Genomic DNA, 22315 nt, shown 5'->3' with positions numbered 1-22315 from the left:
TTACATCCTCAGGAGTCCAGCTTTGTGTTCTTGTTCCCTCCCCTCATCTCAGGAGACATTTAGGTCATTCCTGAAAATAATCCTGAGCTATTAGAACAGTAAAATAGTAAAAACTTAAGTAAAATATTATCTCCAAATACCATCAGAGAGCTTACTTTTAGAGACCAGTAAGCTTCAGTTAGTCCATAGATTTCTACCTAATTATTTTTTATTGCAAATATGTATGTAGACTTAGTAAACAGAACTTCTATATAGACAGATTATCCTAAGATAAACACAATAAATATGTATTTAGGTTTTCCTATGAAAATTAAGATAGAGAACAATTCAGAAGTTTTATATTTTTATATTGGAATAATAACTGTGAAATCTATACTGTTTAGTTTGACTAATCAAAGTGACATCTTACAGAAATTCTACCACTGAAAGGTATAATCACAAAGACATTCAAAGTGACATGAGAGAGTCTTATTTTGAAGTAGTCTTAGAGGGAAGGGACTGTCTTTTTCCCTGGCCTGAGATTTCACCACATTTACAGAGCTCTAAAGAGAATGCTTTTTTAAAATGTGGAATTTAATATAGGAAATAGATTTTCTTAAATAATACAGGTATTTTCTTTACTGAAATGATAGATTTCTGCTGAAAAGTTTCTATGGCCAATGGTGTCATAGGTCTGCTTGGTGTACAGACAGTTTAGTTTCTTGAGATGTCAGTGAGCAAATTATATTGATGTTTGCATTTGTTTTCCTCAGTCTTCCAATTCTCAGTCATCATAATAGATCTATGGCACTATTAGTTGGGCATTTTGTGTACTACTGTTTCTGAGCCAAGTAAGACTGTTTGCTCTTGGCGTAGTAAGCTGGAATCCTTACCAAATTGAAAGGGTAAATATAAATCTGATGTTTTATAGTTCACACAAATAATAGTCTTCATGCCCATATTATATGTAAATATTTGAACTATTTGGAACAATTTCTTTAAGAACAGTATTTATTTTATAGAATTTATTGATTCGAGAAGAAAAATTGATATACTGAACAGGACCAAGACAGAAAGGAATGAGTCCTGTCTCAAAACACAGCAAGTCTGTCTCTGCTGAGTGTTTGTAAGAGGCACTAGAAATGCCCCCATCGTAGTGGAAGAAATGGAAGGGTATGATAGGACATTTTGGCAAATTAGTTAAGTCAGAAGTCAAATCTAGTTGCTTGCGCAGTAGCACCGAAAGATCTTCTTGAGCTGTAGAAGTGAACCACTTTAAACAAAACACTCGAGATTTAAGTGAATTCATTGTTTAATTTAAAGAAGCAGGAAATAAAAAGGCAGAAGGAACAAAGTAATATTCTTTTCATCAGATTCTTGATTGAAGAGGCAGTTAGAAAGTTCTTAAATATGGTATCAATGAGTTATTGGAAGATAAAAATACAAGTAAGGCAAAATATTTTATCTAAAATGGCTAAAAGTAATCTTAAGATAAAGTTTTCCATTATTTGTGCTAGTCTGAAAAAATGTAAAATTAAACTAGAATTTAAAAATAAAAGCAGGGGGTGTTAAGATTCATAGATTATATGGAAAGGACAAAATGTAGTTGGATTAATCTTGGCAAGGACATTTGCTGTTGTACCCAAGTGAGCAACAGTCATCTTGGCTAGAACAGAAGGAAGCAAAATGGAAAATAAGAGTGGTTAGGAAGAACGTTCATCGCTGCTGAGTGAAGGCGTGTCTGTTCAGTTTAGTAACTGAAGCCAGCATTAGCAGTGTATGAGATTTGCCTTAGACTTTGGGTCTCTAGTTTCTGAATGCTTAGTGGAACAAATAGATATGACAGTATATCGTTCCCCACTTTTTGCCTTGCCTTCCATCCTGTCCAGAGATGCGAATAATGATGCCTGAATCCTCTAACTCTGTGGCTACTGCAGAGATTAATTAAATAAAGCCTGTAAGGCATTTTTTACTCCTTGAAAATTCGTGTAAGTATACAGGATCATCACCATAAGTTATTCTAGGCATTTCATATTTAATTCAAAAGCTTAAATTATATCTATTAGTCCTGCAGGCTGCAGTGTGCTTTGCCATCACCAGTATGCATACATCCATCATGCACACACACCACACACACACCACACACACACACACACACACACATACACACACACACACACACTTCCTTGTTCATTGAAACCTGGGAAGAATTTAAACTTGTAATTTGCTCTCTTTGTCATCATTAGGTGATCAAGAAAAGATAATTTAATTTAGATTAGCTAAGCTAGGTAAGCTAGGTCAGTAGAAGAGGAGCTAGGCCATGGAGGTGCACCCCCTTTAGGGACCTGTCCAGTGAGGCCGTACTGCAGAGAAAATGTGCCACCATTTAGTGTGTTTAGTTGGATGAAAAATATTCATGGAATGTCTTTGGAGTGTAAGGCATGTCAGGGAATAGACCATATACACATACTTGCCCTTTATGAGGCTGATATCTATCTCTTAAGGCCCAAGTTTTTAAAGAAATCTAATCCTTCACATGAACTTTTGACTTCATGGAGAATCCTCTTGATTTTCATTTTCAACTGACAATCTGCCTGTTTATAAAAGAAGAAATGAATGTTTGATTGAAATTTGGAAGTGTTATACTTCGTTTCTTGAAACAGTATTAATCTTTCACCTCCTTCATGAGCTAAATAGTTCTCTTCCCTAACCCTTAAAATACTTGCTGTCACCATAATATGTATTTTAGAATCTAATTTTATTTAGCTTTATTTTAAGTTAATGATAAAAGTTTTATTTTTTATTTTTTTATTCATTTACTGTTATTAAATGGACCTTAAGGAACTTAGGATGAGGAATAACAAGATTTTGACTGAATACTGCTGAGCAGTTAACTATTACAGCTAACTTTCATATAATACTTCTTTCTTTCAAAGTGCTACTCTTCAAAGGGTAAGAACAACACCTCCTTAGCAATCCTGGGAGTTAAGTTTTGTCTTCTTTATGAATAAATATTAAACCATTAGGCGAGGGACCAGGGCCAGTAAGGTTTAGTAATTACACACTACGTTAGCTCCTAGCTGCAGTGGCAGAACTGTGCGGGCACTACAGCAGGTCTAGCCAGTTTTTGTGTAGCTCCTAGGAGACTTGGTGATTCAGTTCCACCTACCTTTCCTCGACTCTGATGTATGTCCTGTGTTACCGATACTAGAGCTAGCAGCAGCCACGGAACAAGACATTTTGAGATTGCTTTAAGCTAGACGTAGGGCTAAGCCCTTCACATTGGTTAACTCATTTTGTCCACCTGTAGAAGGAGCAGCAGGCCGCTTCCCGCCACCCGGCTCCCGCACAGCTAGCTTTACCCAAAATAATTACACGGAAACTGTATTCTTTTAAACACTGCCTGGCCCATTAGCTCTAGCCTCTTACTGGCTAACTCTCACATCTTGATTAACCCATTTCTAATGAGTATAGCACCACGACCAGGAATATTCTTAACCTGCATCCATCTCGGAGAGGAGAGCTATAGGTCTGCTTCACTTCCTTTTTTCTCCCAGCATTCTGTTCTGTTTACTTTGTCTACCTAATTTTCTGTCCTATTAAAGGGCCAAGGCAGTCTCTTTATTAACCAATGAGAGTAACACATAGACAGATGACCCTCCTCCATCATCCTCCCACCAATCCTATGGTGTCAGTTCCTTGTTGCATTCTCCATGGCCATTGAATGAGGAAGTCATAATACTAAGATTTAAACCCACTTGATTTCCACTAAATGAAGAAATATGCAAAACCCGAGCCAAAGAACAGTTGATTGCACTGATAGAGTTTACATGATTCTATCCCCATTTTTGAACACTGAATTCTAACTTTGTTTAAATATTGATATGGATAAAATGGAAAGTTTTCACTTTTATTTCTGATATCAGTGGAGTGTGAAAAATTCTTTTCTTACTCACCAGTACAACTTGAGTTAATTTGATATGTGCTTTTCTTAGACTAATCTGCTTGACTAGTCCAGGAGACTTAAACCCATTAAATTCCATTATCTTATTTCATCTCCTGGTCTTTACCTATCATAGCTTTTATCCTCTTTTCATGGGTTTATAGCTTCTAAATACTCTGTTAGGATATGTGCTATGTTTGAATTCTACAGTAAAAGGGAAGTAGGTGCCCAGAGGTTGGTTTGTTTCTTCCTCTTTACAAGTGCCCCCTTTATGTTACTTTGTAAACTGTTCTACCCATCTTGCCAAGCAGCCCAGCTTCTTCTATCAGTAGTGGGGCACAAAGCACAGGTAGTCAGATCCTTTTCCCTAATCTGTGCTTGGAGTCATAGATGCTTAAAAATGGCAAGAAGACAGAGTGGCTTCCCAGCTCATCAAATGAGGAAATTGAGGCAGAAAGATGCAGTCCTTTGTCTCAACTTTTACTACCGTTGCCTGTATAAACAGGATGGAGTTTCCTGTGCTCTTTTATGAGCTTGGCTGCACCGAATGTGATAATAGGAAAACTTTATCGATGGAGTGGAGACAGGCTGCTGCTGGCCTGGATGCCCTGAGTGAACTAGGTCCTCCCACCTCTACCCCTTTTTACCAGATGATACAACAGATTGTAGGAATAGCACAGGACCCTCAGGTCTGTAGCCTAATGCTAGTGCCGTATGCCATTGTCAGACATTCAGACACACTCCTCTCATCCCCTGAAATACATTCCCTGCCGCCACTGAGGCTTCCTTCTCCTCTCACTTCTTTCTCAGCTTCCCTTACTATAAAGATACAGGTGTAGTCTGGCCCTTCTGCTGAGGCCCTGACATCCTTCCAGACAATTACTGAGGACTGGCAAGTGCTATCTCTGACTTAATTGGGGCCCTATGTCTTTGCAGCTTTATTTCCCCTACCTGCTAATTGGTCTCCTGCCTCCAGTCACTCCCTGCCATGGTTGTCCTGCATGCCTCTGACATAATTATCTAACTGCATATCTCTCCTCATGCAATTCCTCTAACCAAAATCCTTAGCTAGCCCTCTGTTTCCTCCAGCTTAATTCCCAGACAACACAATTCCACTTTTGTCAGCCTGATTCATCTCCCACTATGCGTGTATGGCATCTTATTCTTTACCCATACTGGGAAAGTCACCATTTCTCAAAAGCGCAGCCAAGATTTACCTCTGTGCATTCTCACCTGCCATGACTGTCATATCACTCTTCCTTTGAGGAAGAGTCTGCCTTTCTTTCCAAGTATGTCTCAGATATTACTTTTAACTCCCTCCGCCCACACTATAAAGGATTTTTCTCTGTGCTCCCAAGGACCCTTCTAATATGCTTTCACTGTTTATTTCTGCAGTGTAGCTATCCTCTTCCCTTGAACTGCAAACAGACTAAGACTGAAATCATCATTTTATTCCCAGTTGTACACTGGATGCAAGTGGCATTTGAACTTTCTAATGGCATCAATTCTATCTGGTACCTAGTGTTTATTGAACAAGTGAATGAGAAATAAACATTTGAACTGGTAAGAGTAGGAACATGTGGTTGATCTACAATGTGCAGTTGCCCCTTTGCCGACTGTGTGTTCATCACAGTGCCAAGCAGCGTGCATGCAGCTCTGCCTTTGTGCTTTGCAAAGTAGGAACAGCCGTTGATAATACTTAGCTTCCTAAGCCGCTTGTAATCATAACTGGCTCAATCATGCTGAACCTGTGATTTCTCACTATCTGATTGGGTATTGTGGGAAAAATGTTACTTTGTCATAATTTTTAATTATACTCATCATTTCCCCTCCTTCATTATTGAAGCTAAATCAAAGTGGGTGGCGATTGGGTGTAAGAAGATTTGAATGTGTACTTATGCAGAAATCCCTGTAACTATTTTCTTTTTTGGGCATAGAGCAACACCTAGTGGCTTTATGTATTATTGCAGAGACTTTATTGAAACAATTATTTATATTTTCTTTTTTTGTTTAACCATAGCTTATTTCTTTTCTCTAAATTAATTTATAAGAATAGATGCTGAGGAATAAGTGGTGATCCATAAAAATCATTCTCCAATTAACAAAAATAATTAGAGTGTTTTACATAGCATTTTATACATTTCATAAGGTCTGGGACTGTAATAGGACCCCTTTATAGGAAATCTACCTTTCCTTATAAGTATAGCATTTTCTATTCATACAATATGTACATTTACCATATCATAGGATCATTTTCGCATTTTGAAATCTTTAGATAAAAATGCCTAACGTGTATCACATCCAATTTTACTTTGTTTGTAAGATATTCATACTTATCTTGGTGACATGAAATCATGGTTACAAATGTAAATTACTACTTTGAATATATACATTCTGATGAAATTTTAATGGGCAATTTACCCTACCTTAATTTGTTCTAGATAAACATTTACATCAGCTCTCTAGTTTTCCTAAAAACTGCATCATTTCCCTTCATTGCTTATTGAGAATTACATCTAAATCAAAGGGAGAATTTAGGAAGAGCTGTCTGTCCTCTATGCTCCTGGCATTATTTATTTATTTATTTATTTATTTATTTATTTATTTATTTTTTGCAACTCTTTCCCCTTCCTTTTTGTCTCTACTGTAAACCTTCATGATGCTTCTCTTCTGCTTTGACTAGGGTCAGGTAACCAAGTCACTAAGTACATAATTTAGTAGTATCCCAGTCCCGCAGGCTCCTAATTTTGTGCTGTTTCCTTTATGCTTTATTGACTACACTCATTCACAAATACCTACATTTTAAGAAAGGACATGGTCCACTAGAGCAAAATGCAGATTTAGTAGTTCTGTTTGTGCTCCTTTAGCCACTAGGCAGCCTTTACTTGTTCTTTACTTCCAGGTCACACATAAGAGAATGGAGTCAGTCAACAGATCCTCATTGTGCATCTACTCTGTCTGCTGCATGGTTAGCACAAACACACATGCTTAGACTTCCTTCTTGTGCCTGGTCAGGCACACTTTGATAAGTTCTTATGCATGAGCCTTCCATTAAATTAGTTTTATAAAATCATTTATACCAAAAGTTCATAAAGAAAATAGTTTAACTTTTAAACTTCATGATTTGCAATGATTTTACAAGTAAATAAATCTTTGTGGGAGGAAGTTTGAGAAAGAACATAAAGTTGAGTGGGTGGGTAAGCAAATCTGGGAGGAGTTGGGGTTGGGGAGAAACAACCAAATATGTGAAAAATATATTAAAAATGATTAAGTTTCATTTTCTTATTGTTAATATGACTTTAAGCCACCAGGGCAGTTTTATTCCTCAAAGAGTCATTACCTCTCCCACCTCGTGGAATCTGAAGTAAGAATGCACTGATGTATTATTTGTAATGACATTGTAGACAGCAACAGGCTGCATGTATGATTGCATCCCATGAGATCATATTAACTAATGATGTCATAGCTGTGATGTCACACAGTTCCCAGAACTTTGTTAAATTGAGCTACATCCCATGGTCTTTGTTGGCTTGCTTATCTTGTTTTTAACCTTTTTGTTCTCCTAAAGTAGGATCTCATTAAGTTGCCAGACTGTCTGGTACTCTTTCTAAAGCCAAGGCATGTCTTGAACTTGATATACTACTACCTCTGCCTCCCAAGTAGCTAGTAGGATTACAGATCTGTGCCAGGAGACCTGCCTAAATGATAATGTATTTTGCTGCAAATATCTCTTAAGGTTTCTGTTTTGTGTATATTTTTATTAGAATTTTATAAAGACACTACATTTTTTTTAGTTTCTGCCTTGATTTTTTAAATCAAACTTCATTTCCCCAGATATCCAGAAGGTAAATGCATAGGGTTTCTTTATTATTCCTAAATTTGGTTAGACATTCCATGCAAGAAGAAAATTTCCAAACCTTTGTGGCTACTAATTTGAGGGTTTATTGGCTTTCTTTTTAGTGTGCTTGGTGTCTTTAGCTTGTTATCTTTGGTGCAGTTGGTGGTACATTTAGCACAACATGCTTAATAGTCAAGTGGTGATAAGAGAGGTAAGCTTGCCCTAGACGGCAAATTAATTAAGGGTTCTGCAACTTCTCCATGATACTTATCACTGGAGGAGTCTTCATAGCTCTTTAAAACATTCAAAGTGACCATAAAATTTTCAAATACATGTTCCTACTCTACAGCCTGTAACACCGTTAGAAAAATACCTTCCTCTTCAGCCATCAAGTGGAAAAGTTGAGTGGGAACACACACACACACACACATGTTGATGTGCATATGTGTGTGTGTACATTTGTAAAACTTCTGTTGCCTTTTCCTTTAAAGTGAAAAAAAAATTAGCTACTCTTCCTTGAAAACCTAACTTCATTATTCAGGAATGTAGGAGAAACCCACTGATTTGGGGACTTAAAAGAATACTTCTCAATTTTTATTTTTCCTTCAGTATTTTTTTTAAATAGGGTCTCATGCATCCAAGGGAGACCTTAAACTTCTGATTCCCCTGCCTCTACCTCCTGAGTGCCACAGGCATTTGCTACTGCACTCAGTATAATTCCACAAATACCTCTTAGTACATTGTGCCTAGGCAGTTTGGAAAATAATGTAGTAACGGACCCTGGGAGAGGATTCATAGTAAACAAGTGTGTCTTGTGATGATGAGAGCTAAATAAAGGGGGATTGAGTACTGAGGGTGAGTGTCAGGTACCTCTGTGATCCTAAATTAATTTCATCTATAAAAAAGGGGGAGACTTAGTTCAGAATAAAGAAATCTTCCTTCACTTGAATTCACTACTGAAATGGTTATGTCTCCCAATACATATATTTTTATTTCTTGCATAAAATTAAAGAGGTAATGTATATTCTTGGAAGAATCCTGGGGAGATACAATTTTAAGTGTCTATTTTTTAGTAAGTATTGTTAATAGTGAAAATAACAAGACAATAACAGAATGCTAAATGTTCACTAGTATAATATCTTACAAGAAGAGAATGTTTAGGTAGACCCTAACCTTCTTAAGATTAGGGCTCATGCTATAAACATGTGAAAAACCTGGTAAATAAGAATTTAACTTTAGTTTTATTTTCCCAGAATTATCCTGTCAGAGAGAATTTGTGTTTTTGTATTGCCTGTAACAGGAAATGTTGAGGCAACATAGTGCAGGGGAAGAGGTGTTCTCTGATTGTGACAGGAAGCCAGCAGTAAAGTGCTAATCTCTGTGCACATTCTGAAGGTATCATGCTTCTACTAGCTCTTCGATTATTTGCCACTTGAGTGGTCACTTGCATAGAATTTTGTAAAGTGTATTAGTTATTCTTTGTTGCTGTGATGAAATATCATGAGCAAAAGCAATTTGCAGGAAAACTTAATTTTCGCTGACAGTTCCAGAGGGCTAGCATCCATAGTGGCAGGAAGGCATGACATGCCAGCAGAAGCAGGAAGCTAGCCGATAACATCTTTATCCGCACACAAGAAACAGAGAGTAAACAGGAAGTTGGGCAAGTCTATAAAACCTCCCCTATCCTCTAGAAGTTTCCATGGCCTTCCCAAACTGCACCACCAACTGGGGACCGAGTGTTCAAATACACAAGTGTGTTGTAGATGTGTCCCATTCAGGCAGCACTCAGCAATTACTTTTTTGTTGGTGTTGCCTCAGTTGTTAAATGGTGAGGTTGACAGTGCTTTAGGTGGCATTTGTTTGTCTGCTGTTGTCATGATGCTCACTCTGTCTGTCTGTCTTTGTTTCAGGCATCGACTGGGCCTTGCCGGCCTGATATTTCAGAGTCACCTGAGTTGCGTCAGAAGTCACCATTGTTTCAATTTGCTGAGGTAATGTTTGCATCTTATACTTAATTAATCAAGGAGTCATTTATAAAGCGAGTTTAAATTTGGGCTAATGACAGCAAATGAAAACAGCAAAGAACTCTACTCAGCTCAATTAATTATAGACAAGAACATATAATCAAACTTTGTAACAGGTAAGGGACTCCAGGGGCTTTTAGTTTGATTGGTTTTGAGACAGTCTCCTTATAGCCAGGCTGGTATCAAACTTAGGATCCTGCCTCAATTTGCCAACTGTACGGATTACAGATATTCACTTGTGGTATTCTAGAGATTTTAATTGAGAAATAAATACATATTTATAGAAGCTTGTTAAGTCATACTAATTGTTATTATGATTAAACTAGAATGATTATTAAATCATACAACACATTGATTGATAAATCCAAGACTGAACAAACTCAGGATTCTTACCTATGCATATTTGTTTTTGTTGTTGTTATTGTTTTATACTTGCTTCTTTCCTAACTTGATATTGTTTTTTTTTTTAATTTTTTAAATTCATCTATTTATTTTACATCCTGGCCACAGCCTCATCCCCAAATCCTCCCCTCTCAATTCCTTTCCCCCATTACCCCAACCCACCCCACAATCCCCTGCTCTTCCATCTCCATCCAGGAAAGGGTGAGTCTCCCATGAGTATCAACAAAGCATGGCATATCAAGTTGCAGTAAGACTAATCTCCTCCCCATATAGCAAGGCAACTGAGTATGAGAAATAGGATCCCAAAAGCCATTAAAAAGAGTTGGAGATAGGCCCTGTTCCCACTGTTAGGAGTCACATAAGAGGACCAAGCTACACAACTGTAACATATATGCAGAATGCCTAGGTCAAGTTTATGCAGGACACCCGGTTATTGGTTCACTCTGTGCAAGCCCCTATAAGCCCAAGTTAGTTAATTGTGTGAGACTTCCCATGGTATACTTGACCCTCTGGCTCCTACACTCCTTTCTCTTCCTCCTCCATAGGATTCCCGAACTCTGCATTTGCTTCCGTCAGTTGCTAACTAATGCTTCTCTGATGACAGTTGGGTCAGGCACCAGTCTGGTCATAGGACACGGCCATGCCATGATATTATAGCGTGAAGTTTGCCTTTGCCAGAGTCTTACATCATAGGACAGAGCTGCTAGCTCAATGTCCGTGTCAAAAGCAGAAATTAAAACTCCTTCTGAAGATATCTCCATTAATCTTAGAACTCAATATGAACTCTCATCTCCCCTTCCAACCCCAATATTTAAGCCAATTGTTCTGCCTTGATCCTTGAAATTTTCCTTCGTTTTCCTGTCCTACTACAGTTTAATACAGGACAACCGTATTTTTCAGATGTCTGTCTGTTTGCATTGGTACCTCCTGCTAGTCCTTTGAGAATATCCCTAACTGCTTTGCTTATATCACCAGAATGTTATATATATTTATTCACAATAAATACCTATCTCTTCTGTCTTTGAGGGCTGGAATGAGTTTGGAATGTTTTGAATATTGATTTCTGCAAGGACTAAATATAATGGAGAATTCATGCTGTGGTCCCTTTACAACAGTTAGAGATAAGTTGATTGAGGGTGGGCCTAGCTTCAAGCAGATATGCTGAGTGAGTGGTCCGTGAAGCCCTAATGATAGAGTGAACTCTATAAAGTTGAGATTTTTAGCACAGTATGTGCATGTTGAGGCCTCTATTCCATATAGAAGTTTCCAAAGAGATCTGTGTCAGTATATTTCTTTAGAAGACTCTATTTGTGTCACTAGCTAAAATCATACTTTATAGCAACATGTATTTATAAGAGTATCTTTTTGTTTATAAGAGTATCCTTTTGTTCATTAAATGCTTTTCATAAAAAACCAAATGGATTTTAATTGTGATTCTATTTGGTTTGCTATGTGACTCAATTCCTGAAGAAATACATTATAGGTTAGGTTTTCCTTTTATATGAATTGTTCGTTTTTTTCTTAATTTTTATGGATGGCTAGTTGGAATGAGAACTATTATTGGAAGTAAATCCTACTAACTTCATAATTCCCAAGACTTGAGGAAAATTCTTGTAGCTTTGCATTTGTAGTTTATCACACTTGGACAAAGTGTGATACCTGGGACTTAGAGAATTAGGAACTGAACCTAGAAAAGTTGCTCATTTTCAGCTTAGAATGTCTTCAGACCACTTGGCTAAATTTTATCTTTTTATGATGGTCTGTTTTTTGTCTAGTTGATATTTATTTTTAAATAGCTTATCTAATTCAAAAGATGTGGTACCTTTAAATTTTTCCTGGTGGCTTCAGTAATAAATAGTATCAATACAATAGTCAGGCAGCCTTTTTATTAATCTTCTTTCTTTCTTGTATATCACCTTTGATTCTGTGCCTACATGTTACCATAATGTTTTCTAGCTTTTCTGAAAGTCATTTTTATGGTTGAAGAATTGGGATCAGGGTGCATTTACTGCTTAGTAAGTACTCTGTGACGAATGAACACAGTTCTCTTCAGGTACTACAGTGGGCTGAGATGATAATAACGCAAGCTTCTGCTCACTTCCTCTCACTTCATCCGACTTTGTAACTGAACTTTATCCACTCTGGAACAAAAATTAATAACTGAATTGTTCTTTAAAAATTCTTGTAAATATTTTATTCTAGCCCTCAGAGCAGTTTGAGGGTATCACTGTTACTCGGTGAAAACAAAGCAACATATGGTATTGCAGAATCATCTATGCACTGTTAAATGCTGAAGTATGCCTGTTTTGTTTGATGAGAGGCTACACATGTCACAACAGAAGGAGATCAGGGCTGAGGAGTGTCTCAGTGGGTAAAATGCCTGCCACATAGGCATGAGAAGTAAGCATGAGTACTTGCCAACTATGGGAGACACGGACAGGAAAATCCGTGGGGTTTGATGACCAGTCAGTCTCCGTGAAACACTGAGTCTCAGGTTTAGTTTTAGATGCTTTAAAAAGTAATATGGAGGAGAATGATTGAGGAAGACAACCAGCATCAACGTTTGTCCCCTACATGCATGTGCACATGCATGTCTACACACAGAGAAGGAAATACTTTTGTATTTAAACAGTTATGTCTTGGTCTGTGCCAGACAATACATTTTTAGGAATATTTATTTCTCATCATAATTCTATAAAATAGGCACTATCACCATCACTAATATACAATTGGAAAAAGTAAGTCTTGGGAAGTTTAACTGAGGTCATATACCTACCTGCTAAGTGGAAATGAGATTAAAATCCTGTTACCCAGACCCTACTTCCATGTGCTTCTACCACACAGTTTGAGAGATGCCTCTATACAGAAAGTAGTTTGTAAGGTGTAGGGAAGAATATGGCTGTATCTACTTAAAGCTTCAAGCTTTTAATACTGTATTTTCCCCCTTTTGTGGAGTGGAAGGGGTTTTAAGACAGTTTTTCTGTTGTAGCCCTGACTGTTTTGGAACTCACTCTGTAGACTTGAACTCAGATTTTCCTGCCTCTGCCTCTGCCTCTTTAGCGCTGGGATTAAAGCCATGTACCACCATGCCTGGCTTTAATAATGCTGTCTTTAAAAAAAATAATTGAAATGAAGAAATTCATCTGACTCTGTCTAATGTGGCTGCTTGATATACACTGGGTATTCTTATAAGTTTCATCTTTCGAAATGAGCCAGACTCTTTGTTCTTTACAACCATTGTCTTCCTGTATCATTTGTACTCGTCTTTTAAGAGGGATTTAGAATGGCGACTCACTTCTGAATCTACATGGAAATACATGGCAGAGTCTAGTAGTACGATGTAGTAAAGTATCCTCAAACGGTAAGCATGTCTTGTTTCCTTTTAGATATCTTCAAGGACATCCCAACGTGAGGGTCCTTCAAAACAGTGTCAAGCATCAGCTCTGTTTCAGTTTGCAGAGGTAAAGGCTTCGTTTCTTTATGACTATTATGTTCAGAAATCATGTTCATCTTAGAAAATGCTGAAAAAGAATCCTATTATGTTGGACTTTAGGCATGCCCCTTCCATTACTAGCATAATATACAGAGTATTTATGACCTTTTTTTTTTTTTGCCATTGTCATAATCATAGTCAACTCAGCTCTGGATTTCATAACCATTTTAAAAGCATTCGTTAGAGTTCATTCACAGCAGTCACCAGTGATTTGTTTATTTCATTTTACCTTCTTAATTTACTTTAATCTTTTTAAAAAAAGCAACAACAACAAAAAAAAACCTGCTGTCAATATGATTGCCACAAGATACCAGTTAATTGTCTCCAGTAGCAAATTTAGATGCTGTAATTGAGGAATAACTTTCTCAAAGCAAATACAGTGTTGAATATGACTTGTTAAATTGTCACTATGTAGCTTTCCACCAGATGTAGCTGCAGCCAGTATTTTATTATTAGAGTCTAATCCTTGGCTCTGCTCAGGTCAATTTTCGCCGGATCTCCAGTTTCGTTAGCTTGTCATCCAGATAGCACACACCAAACACTATTTAGTGATTGATGTGCTTGGTTTGCCTCAACTGTGTGCTCGTCCCTAGAGAGCTCTATGAGAAATAGTAAGATGGACACAGATCACAAAAAAGCATCCTGTCTGCTTTAGGTCCTTGTACTTTTCATTCCAAGAAAACTGCATTATCAGAATCTAAGTAATGTTTTATAGAATCGAGAGAAAATGATAGGCAAGACTGTTCTGTTTAATATTGATGTATCAAATCACTGATTCATTTGAGTAAGGAGCACTGAGTATAAGAAATGTAAAATGATATCCTTTTGGCAAGGGAAAGCCTAGCATTTCACTTTGAAAATGAGAAAAAATTACTTTCAACTCTTATATTAAGAAAAAAAAAAGCTTCTTCATCTTGGGATACTTCTGAGACTCATAGCAGCAGCGGGCCTGCTTCTGGCAGGCCACTCAGTTGCTTTCGTTGCTGAGGACTATTCTGTCAGACTAATAACAAATGCAAAGTATTATTTCATGGAGAACAATTTGACGAGTCTAAGCACATTAATATTTCATTATGATTTTCTATTCTGATAAGCAGACTGTTGTTTTCATTGTCTGGGGGGGAAATAGTTTTGTTTAATATCATTTCCTCACTCTTTTCCACCCATTTATTGCAGCTAAATATTTTTCAAAAGTTTAAAAGAATGACTGTGTTGTTGGCTTAATTTATTTTTATCATTCCCATCAAGTTTTTCTGAAGCATTTCATAAAAGATAGATTTGTTTGCTGTATATTCTGCCCAATCAAAGTCTTCATCCTGTAGCATGAATTAGAAGGGTGTGGTGGCTCATCTTTGATATACCTGATATTCACATATTAATTTCCAAAAATAGTCTACTTAATATGAAGTGCCGTTGTGGAAGATCTTGACTAAATGTGTGTGTGCCTAACTGCATGATTAAGTGATACTTACAAGATACCATCATCAGATCCATTAGCAGCCTCTGAAGACCAGGGTCAGTGTTGAAGGATAAAACTGATAGTTGTAAGGGCCACTGTCCTGTGATTCTGAAGAATGAAATCAGTGAATCTCCTAAAGGAAGCAATTTGTGCTCAGTGCACTCCCCCATCAAATGACAAAATTTGGTCCTTGCCTCTCAGTTGTACTGTTTTTCCCACACAGAACAAAAAAGTTACTAGAGAGTCTTCAGGGATGCATTGCTAGAGGTCACAGTGCTGCTTAGCAGCATTCATCCCCAAAGTCTTTCGGTTGACACAAAGCATCTGTGGGATTTCAGGAAGCTTAAGATTGTTAATTTGAAAATTTAGCAGGAGCTGTTTGAGGGAATTGTAGCATAAGTCATGCATGATGGATAACCCTGCCTGGATAATGTGAGCAAACACAACTTCTGCTATACCCCCAAATCTGATGCAGTCTTCTTCCCACTTCAAGCCCCAGGGAACTGATCTTCTTATATTTTGCATAAGATGGTAATATAAGCCATTTTAATTTTTGAGCAAATTAAAGTGTGGCACTTGGAGTTATTTAACAGTTTGTGCTACATCTGCTTTACATAAGAGAAGTCTGTGCTTATCTAGAGATTCATAGCAGGTCTAGTCCTTCTCCTTATGATGGATGAGAATACTAAGTTTCAGTCTAGGTTTTTAGCGTCTGACTATACTGTTAGCCTAGTTGTAGGCCGGCTCATATAAGGCTAAACCAGAGTTAACTAAATGAACTAATAAAAGTTGTCTGCTGAAATCTGTGATAAACACATATATTGTAGTAGAAGTAGAGTAGGCTGTAATCGCAGTGATGATATGTCCCTCTTGTTTTTATAGTTATTTCACAAAGTAGCATCATCTTTTATTGTCCTAATTAGTCCATAACAAAAGTTTTCATGCTTTAAAATAAGTCAGTGTTTCCCATAAGGCTTGTTGAAACACAAAGGTTCCTAGACTCTACTCCTAGGACTTCTGATTCACACAGTCTGAGAACTTCCACCTGCAGCAAGATTCTTTTCAGAAACCACATTTTAAGGCTGCTATTCTCCAGTTGCTACTGACTTGCAGTGTCTTAGTGTTATTGTTAGTGAACTTTCTCATACCTGTTATTTTGTGAAGGAAGGGTGGAAACAGGAAGGGCATAGTGTTTGAATGAAAATTACCATTTATATTTTCTGAGGTGTTCTCGCTCCTATTGTTACCTACTTAAGAAGGGAATCAGTGTTTATATATTTAGGAAACATTTAGCTCTGTAAAAGTATTTAATTTTTAAAATATTTATAAAATTGGACACAAAGTATTCCTAGAAAGCATTCTTGCTAATTTCATTTATAAAATCTTCAGAGGCATTTAACTATGTGTTCTCTTAGAAATGGGTTATTTATCGTGAAGTATAATTAGCAAAGAAAACGCTCGTTAAAGGTTCTGGCTATATTTCCTTAAGTTTAAATGGTTTTTGTGTTTCTTTTCTTTTTTTTCTTTTCTGCAAGCTCTGGATTTCCTCATTGAACACTAAGGAGGACTTTTTTCCCATTTTTTAACCAAGTGTAATCACTATAAAACCTGTTGAAATTAACCTTCATTGAACCATGGCTCAGTAAAGCACTTCTTTCTTTTTAATAGGTTCCTTGTGAATGTTTATATTAAAGGAGAAAAATAATATTCGTGCTTTATAAGTCCTAGAAAGAAATACAGTGTAAAGATTGCTTGCCCCCATTGTTAGTCTCTTCATTTTGTTGCTCATGTTTCATCTAGATTCATCTTAACCCCTCCCTCTGTGATTCTAAACTCTGATGTATTCAGTTGATCAAAATGAGTTCCCTATTGGCATTGTTGATGTTCAAAGGTAAAGTGCCACATCACTTACTTTAGATCTAGGTCCTGAAGACTGATGGCGGAATATAAAGTCAGAAGGGAGCTATTGTTTTCCATTATTTAATAGGTCTAAAAGCCATGGACAGTGCACACATTCTCTGTCTGATACGTGGCTGGCTCTTAAACCTAATATACACCTTTGCATTGAAAAATAACATACTTACTAAAAAGACACAACCAATCTATTTGATTTAGACAAATTGATTTGGACATTAAACCTTTCCTTAGAAAATATTTACCCTGCCAGTATAAGTAGAGTCGTAATCATACCAAATTTAAGGTTCTGTCTCAGTAGGATACAAGTCATAGGTACAAATTTAGGGCATTCATTTTCATGATTGAATACTTAATATATTACAAAATATTGCATTTCCATAAAAATGCCATATACTTCACTACAACTAATCACAGGATATACTGTGGGGTTTTTGGAGGCATTAATATTTCTTTTAAAGTAAGCAATACCAGCTATCCTCATATGTCCACTTGTTTTTTGGTTTATTTGTGTAGTACTTATTCATTTTCTTCCAGACTAGTGTCTATAATGCATTATAATTGCAAAAGATTTCACTATCTCCTGATTTGACTCTGATCTTTACCAGCTTGTATACTCACACGCAAACGGAAACATGAAGGAGGACTCTAACATCCAGAGTGATAATTTTTCCTAAAATTTTTTTTGCATCTCAGATCCTATTTCACCTCTTTACTTACTAATATACCCTCTTTCTATCCTTTATGAATGGATACTGTTTATCTAAATTGCATAATAGTGAAAACAATAGCATTATCAGATTGACAAACACCGTACATGTTGAGGAAAATAGAATTCACAGTCACTAGCATAGTATACAGTACTCTCTAGCTACCAGAATTGCAATCACACTGATGGGAAGGAAGCAGCTTGTAGGCTAGTCATTGGAAAACAGACATTGATAGTATTGTTTTTACTTAAATGGAAACATATGTCCCTTACATTGAAATTTTTTAGTAGGAGTGAATAGTAACAAAATGACAGATTAACATTATATTGCTTATTCTTGAAATCAAAGCCATCATCACAGATGAAATTATTAAAATAAAATGTATAACATAAAAAGGGAGTGGGCCCCAAGAAAACTCTGAGAAAAACTATTATTTAATAGGATCAGTGTAGAAAGAAGCCAGCAGAGATTAACAAAGAATGGCTTTAGAGGTCCGTCTCCAGTAATCGAAGCCCCGAGAGGAATTTGCCAAAGGAGAGATCAGCATGTCAGGTGCTGCGGAGAAATCTAGACAGATGCTAAATTATCATATGTCCAGTCTTCTCCCAACCTCTGAAAAAAATACTTCCCTCTCCAAAATAAAACAAAAGAAAAATGAAAATGAGGTATTAAAAAAAAATGCTCAGGGAACATAGTAAATCATTCCATGAGATTTTTGCCAAGAGAATTTGGAAGCATGAACCTCTCACACACCTGCATCTTTAGAAATCAGGCTTTTGCCGGGTGATGGTGGCGCACACCTTTAATCCTAGCACTTGGGCGCCAGAGGCAGGTGGATCTCTGTGAGTTTGAGGCCAGCCTGTTCTACAAGAGCTAGTTCCAGGACAGGCTCCAAAACTACACAGAGAAATCCTGTCTTGAAAAACCAAAATTAAAACAAAATAAAAAATAAAAATAAATAAAAGAAAAAAAAGAAATCAGACTTTTAAGCAACTTTGAATATTTTATATATTGTCATGTAGCTGTGACTAGGTGAATATCTTCTCAGAGATTTAGAAAAATCAAGGAGCTGTCCTACTATGTAAGAAACCACTTCAAGCCTACTACTGAGCAGTGCATTCACACAGGGCAGGGGACCCCTTAGTGTGACCTATACTGCAGGAGGCAACAGATTCAGCAGAGATGAAGTGCAGTCAAGGGACAGAAACTGTAACAAAAGGAACAGCAGAGGGAGCTGGAGGAAGAAGTCCTGAGATGGACCTGGGAAGTGCAGCCCTTTCCGCCATGTTTGTTGTCTCTTGGTGACATTTGCTCACACAACAAAGTTGATAGTTTGCACATTATGAAATTTTATAAATTGTATCCTTGGACATTTCATCTCTATAAACTGTTCAATTTCATTGTGTAACCATGTTTTGGAATGGCACTAAAGTGTTTATATTTGCTGGTGATCATGATAAATCATAAATGTTGACTGTTATACCGACTGTTGAAATGAACTGTGGCCTCAGAACCCTGCTGGTTCTCAATATGAAATCTAATCTCTACAGTATAATACTGGGCAAGCTTTCTTGTATTTTAAAGGGAAAATAAATGAGGCTCAGAGTCCTGATTATTTGCTTAAGTCTACATTGCAGAAAGTAATGAAGTCTGGCTGACTCAGAAGCCATGACTCCTACATTATATGACCCCAGTTCAGGAGACTGATATTTACATTCAGCGTTTTAGTCTTTAAGGTACTGAAAGTCAGTAATAATAGTATGTGAGCTTTTTCTTAGTCTACCGAGGGGCGAACAACTAAATTCAACTTGATATTAATAGTTAAGATGTAGTATGTATCAGTGAAAACTTGACTAGTGGAAAAATATTCCAAATTTCAGAAAGAGTGAGACTCCTTAAATTATCTTCAGTAGAATCAGATGTGATTGCAGTGAGTTTATTAAAAATGTAGCATCTAGGAGGGAAAAATTCCTTATTACTTCCATCAAGTAGACTTTTAAAAAATAGCCCAGATAACATATTAAGTATGTGTTTCTGTGAAGGGCTCTTGTTCCGTGGGTATTCTAGAGAGAACCAGTGAGCACCCGATATGCAGTCTGTCCCTGAGTTGACACAATTTCCTGTGGGACCTATGTCACTGCAAGTTACTGAACCGAATTGTCTTCTAAGCCAAACTGAGAAAACTTTATAAAGACTGAGAAGAACTCAGAATCATAGAAAGGGACTGTGCTTAGGCCATAGCTACCTGATCCCATGATGACTTCTCCATGGGAGGAATGCTGTGTGCATGTCCTTCTGAGTAGATAGATCTCTCTTCCAACTCTTACTGAGGTTAAAAATTAAAAATGAAGTTTTCATATGAAAATAACAGTGTTTTTCACTTACAATATTGCCCAGACACTACTTAGCCAAATCTGTAAAAAAGTTTGCAGTTAGTATAATACCATGTGTGCTGGTGCAACCCACACAGTACGGGCAAGTGACTGTACCCCATAGGTTCGAGGTTCATTATTAGTCTTTGAATTCAGTTTCTTCATGGTGTTCTAAGGCAGTCAATATTTTATATAAAATTCTTATCCTCCTCTTGCTCCTGTCATATTACCTGTCACATGAGTTCTTCCCATAGAGAACCCACATATTTCTTTTAATTGATTAGTAAATGGAAAATAGTTCCATATATCTTTCTACTTAGCCAATTGATGAGTTAGTTCTTAAGTAGAAGTTAACATGCATGTCATGCTAATGTTAAATTTAGAGCTGGTTATATAAAGGATAATATTCTTGTCATTATATGTCCATCAAAGCAGCACCTATTTTTTGAGGAGCTCAAAAGACTCTCAAAATGATTATTCCAGATTTGATCTAGTTAATGCAGTTTGGTAGTTAGGAGTAGTGTTAGCCCTGCAAAATTAAGAAAATTCCCATATATATGAAAGCAAAGATTCTGGTATCAAAATTAATACTGTTTATGTGATTTTTTTGTTTTTTTTTTTGTAGATTTCTTCAAGTACTTCACAGTTGGGTGGCGCTGAGCCCGTGAAACGCTGTGGAAATTCTGCACTCTTTCAGCTGGCAGAGGCAAGTCATAAGAAATTAAGATCTGCAGATGTAGAAATCACAAAATAATGATGATAGTGTTTCTTAAACTGTGCTGTCTCACCCGTGACCATACATAAGCTGTATTTGTTTGCACTAGTGAGAGGACTGCCTTTAGTGTCAGTGAATGTTGCTACTAAAAGTCGCTAAACACTGAAAAAGATTGTCCAGGGATATCATAAAAACTGTTTCATGGGTAAATTTGTTTTTGTTTCTCAAGACAGGATTTCTAGTATAGCTTTGGAGCCTTTCCTGGAACTAGCTCTTGTAGACCAGGCTGGCGTTGAACTTACAAAGACCCGCCTGCCTCTGCCTACTGCGTGCTGGGATTAAAGTCGTGCACCACCACTGCTGGTTTTGTCTGTGTTGGGTTAGTAAGTTTAAGGTTTGTGAGGTTAAATAAGACCACCCTGAGCTCCAAAAATAGCTTGTTATTTTTCATTTCTTTTGACTTTCTTCATTCACTTCTAAATCTCTAAAATGCATCACTTTTAGTCAGAGTGATTTGTGTGTATGTGAAACATTCAAATGGCATATTCTAAAATCCGGTTTTTTAGAGTATCACTCACACATTTGATGTGACATGCCACTATTACTCCATTGGCAAAGAGAAAAATATGTAGAAGTTGCCATAAATTGTAGCATTTCTATCCTGCTGAGACCACTCTGCCTACAGGGAATGTGTGGCAGGATTTCAACACCAGGATCCTCAGTTGGTGTACTCTGATGCTAAACTTTCCTTCCAGTGAGCTCCCTCTAAGTTCTTTTGTGAGTGGCATGGTTCTTTTATAAATTCTTGGCAATTTACTGATCTTAATGAGATCATATGTCATTTTCTCATAAAAATATGAGAGTTTGATATCTTTAAATTGATATCTTTAAATTAGGCTTTTAAAAGCCAAGCCAGGTACAAATTAGGACTATAAGGCCCTGAAACAGTAGCAAGTAGATAGACTGGAACTAATCCATTGCATCAGATGCCAAGCTTGACATAGTTCTTAGGCAAAAAATCCAGACCCAAAGAGAGGACTGCGAAGACCAGAAACACTGAGGAAAACTCGGAAAACAGCAGGGACTGGTTCCAAAAGAGAATAGTAAAGGTCTTCTTTAAATACAGTCAATAAAGAGAGTGCCTTTGGAATTTGGCATGCAAATGAATCTCAGTCCGGAGAAAGACAGATTATGAGGTTATGGATTTCCCAGGCTCTAGATTCTCAAGATAATTTACTTGAAATGACCTTTTTTTTTTTTTTTTTTTTGAGTAATATGGATGTCTGGGCCATCTGCTTTTTCTGGTTATATAATTTCTCTTTGTGTACACACCTATATAAAACTATAAAGTATTGAACAACACCAAATATCAAGCAAGCTAACTTTCCATATAGCATTTATCTTTATTAAGCCATTTTGGATGGTACCATATGAGCCTCTGAGATGCTTCGCTGTGCAGTGCTGCT

General features: G+C 36.9%; 1 protein-coding gene across 5 annotated transcripts in view; it reads left to right on the top strand.

The window, feature by feature from the left end:
• Nucleotides 1–22315, top strand: part of Bbx (BBX high mobility group box domain containing) — a 233458-nt gene that overhangs the window by 167367 nt on the left and 43776 nt on the right. For all 5 annotated transcript variants that reach the window (XM_057766021.1, XM_057766025.1, XM_057766020.1 and 2 more), the window contains exons 8-10: nt 9671–9751; nt 13573–13647; nt 20760–20840. In XM_057766021.1, coding sequence (XP_057622004.1) covers nt 9671–9751; nt 13573–13647; nt 20760–20840 — 237 coding nt within the window. The remainder of the gene's footprint in view (nt 1–9670; nt 9752–13572; nt 13648–20759; nt 20841–22315) is intronic.

Source organism: Chionomys nivalis, chromosome 3 (genome assembly GCF_950005125.1).
Source record: "Chionomys nivalis chromosome 3, mChiNiv1.1, whole genome shotgun sequence".
In the NCBI taxonomy this organism is placed as follows: Eukaryota; Metazoa; Chordata; class Mammalia; order Rodentia; family Cricetidae; genus Chionomys; species Chionomys nivalis.
Note: the sequence above shows the minus strand (reverse complement) of the source record. Positions and strands in the feature narration are given on the sequence as shown.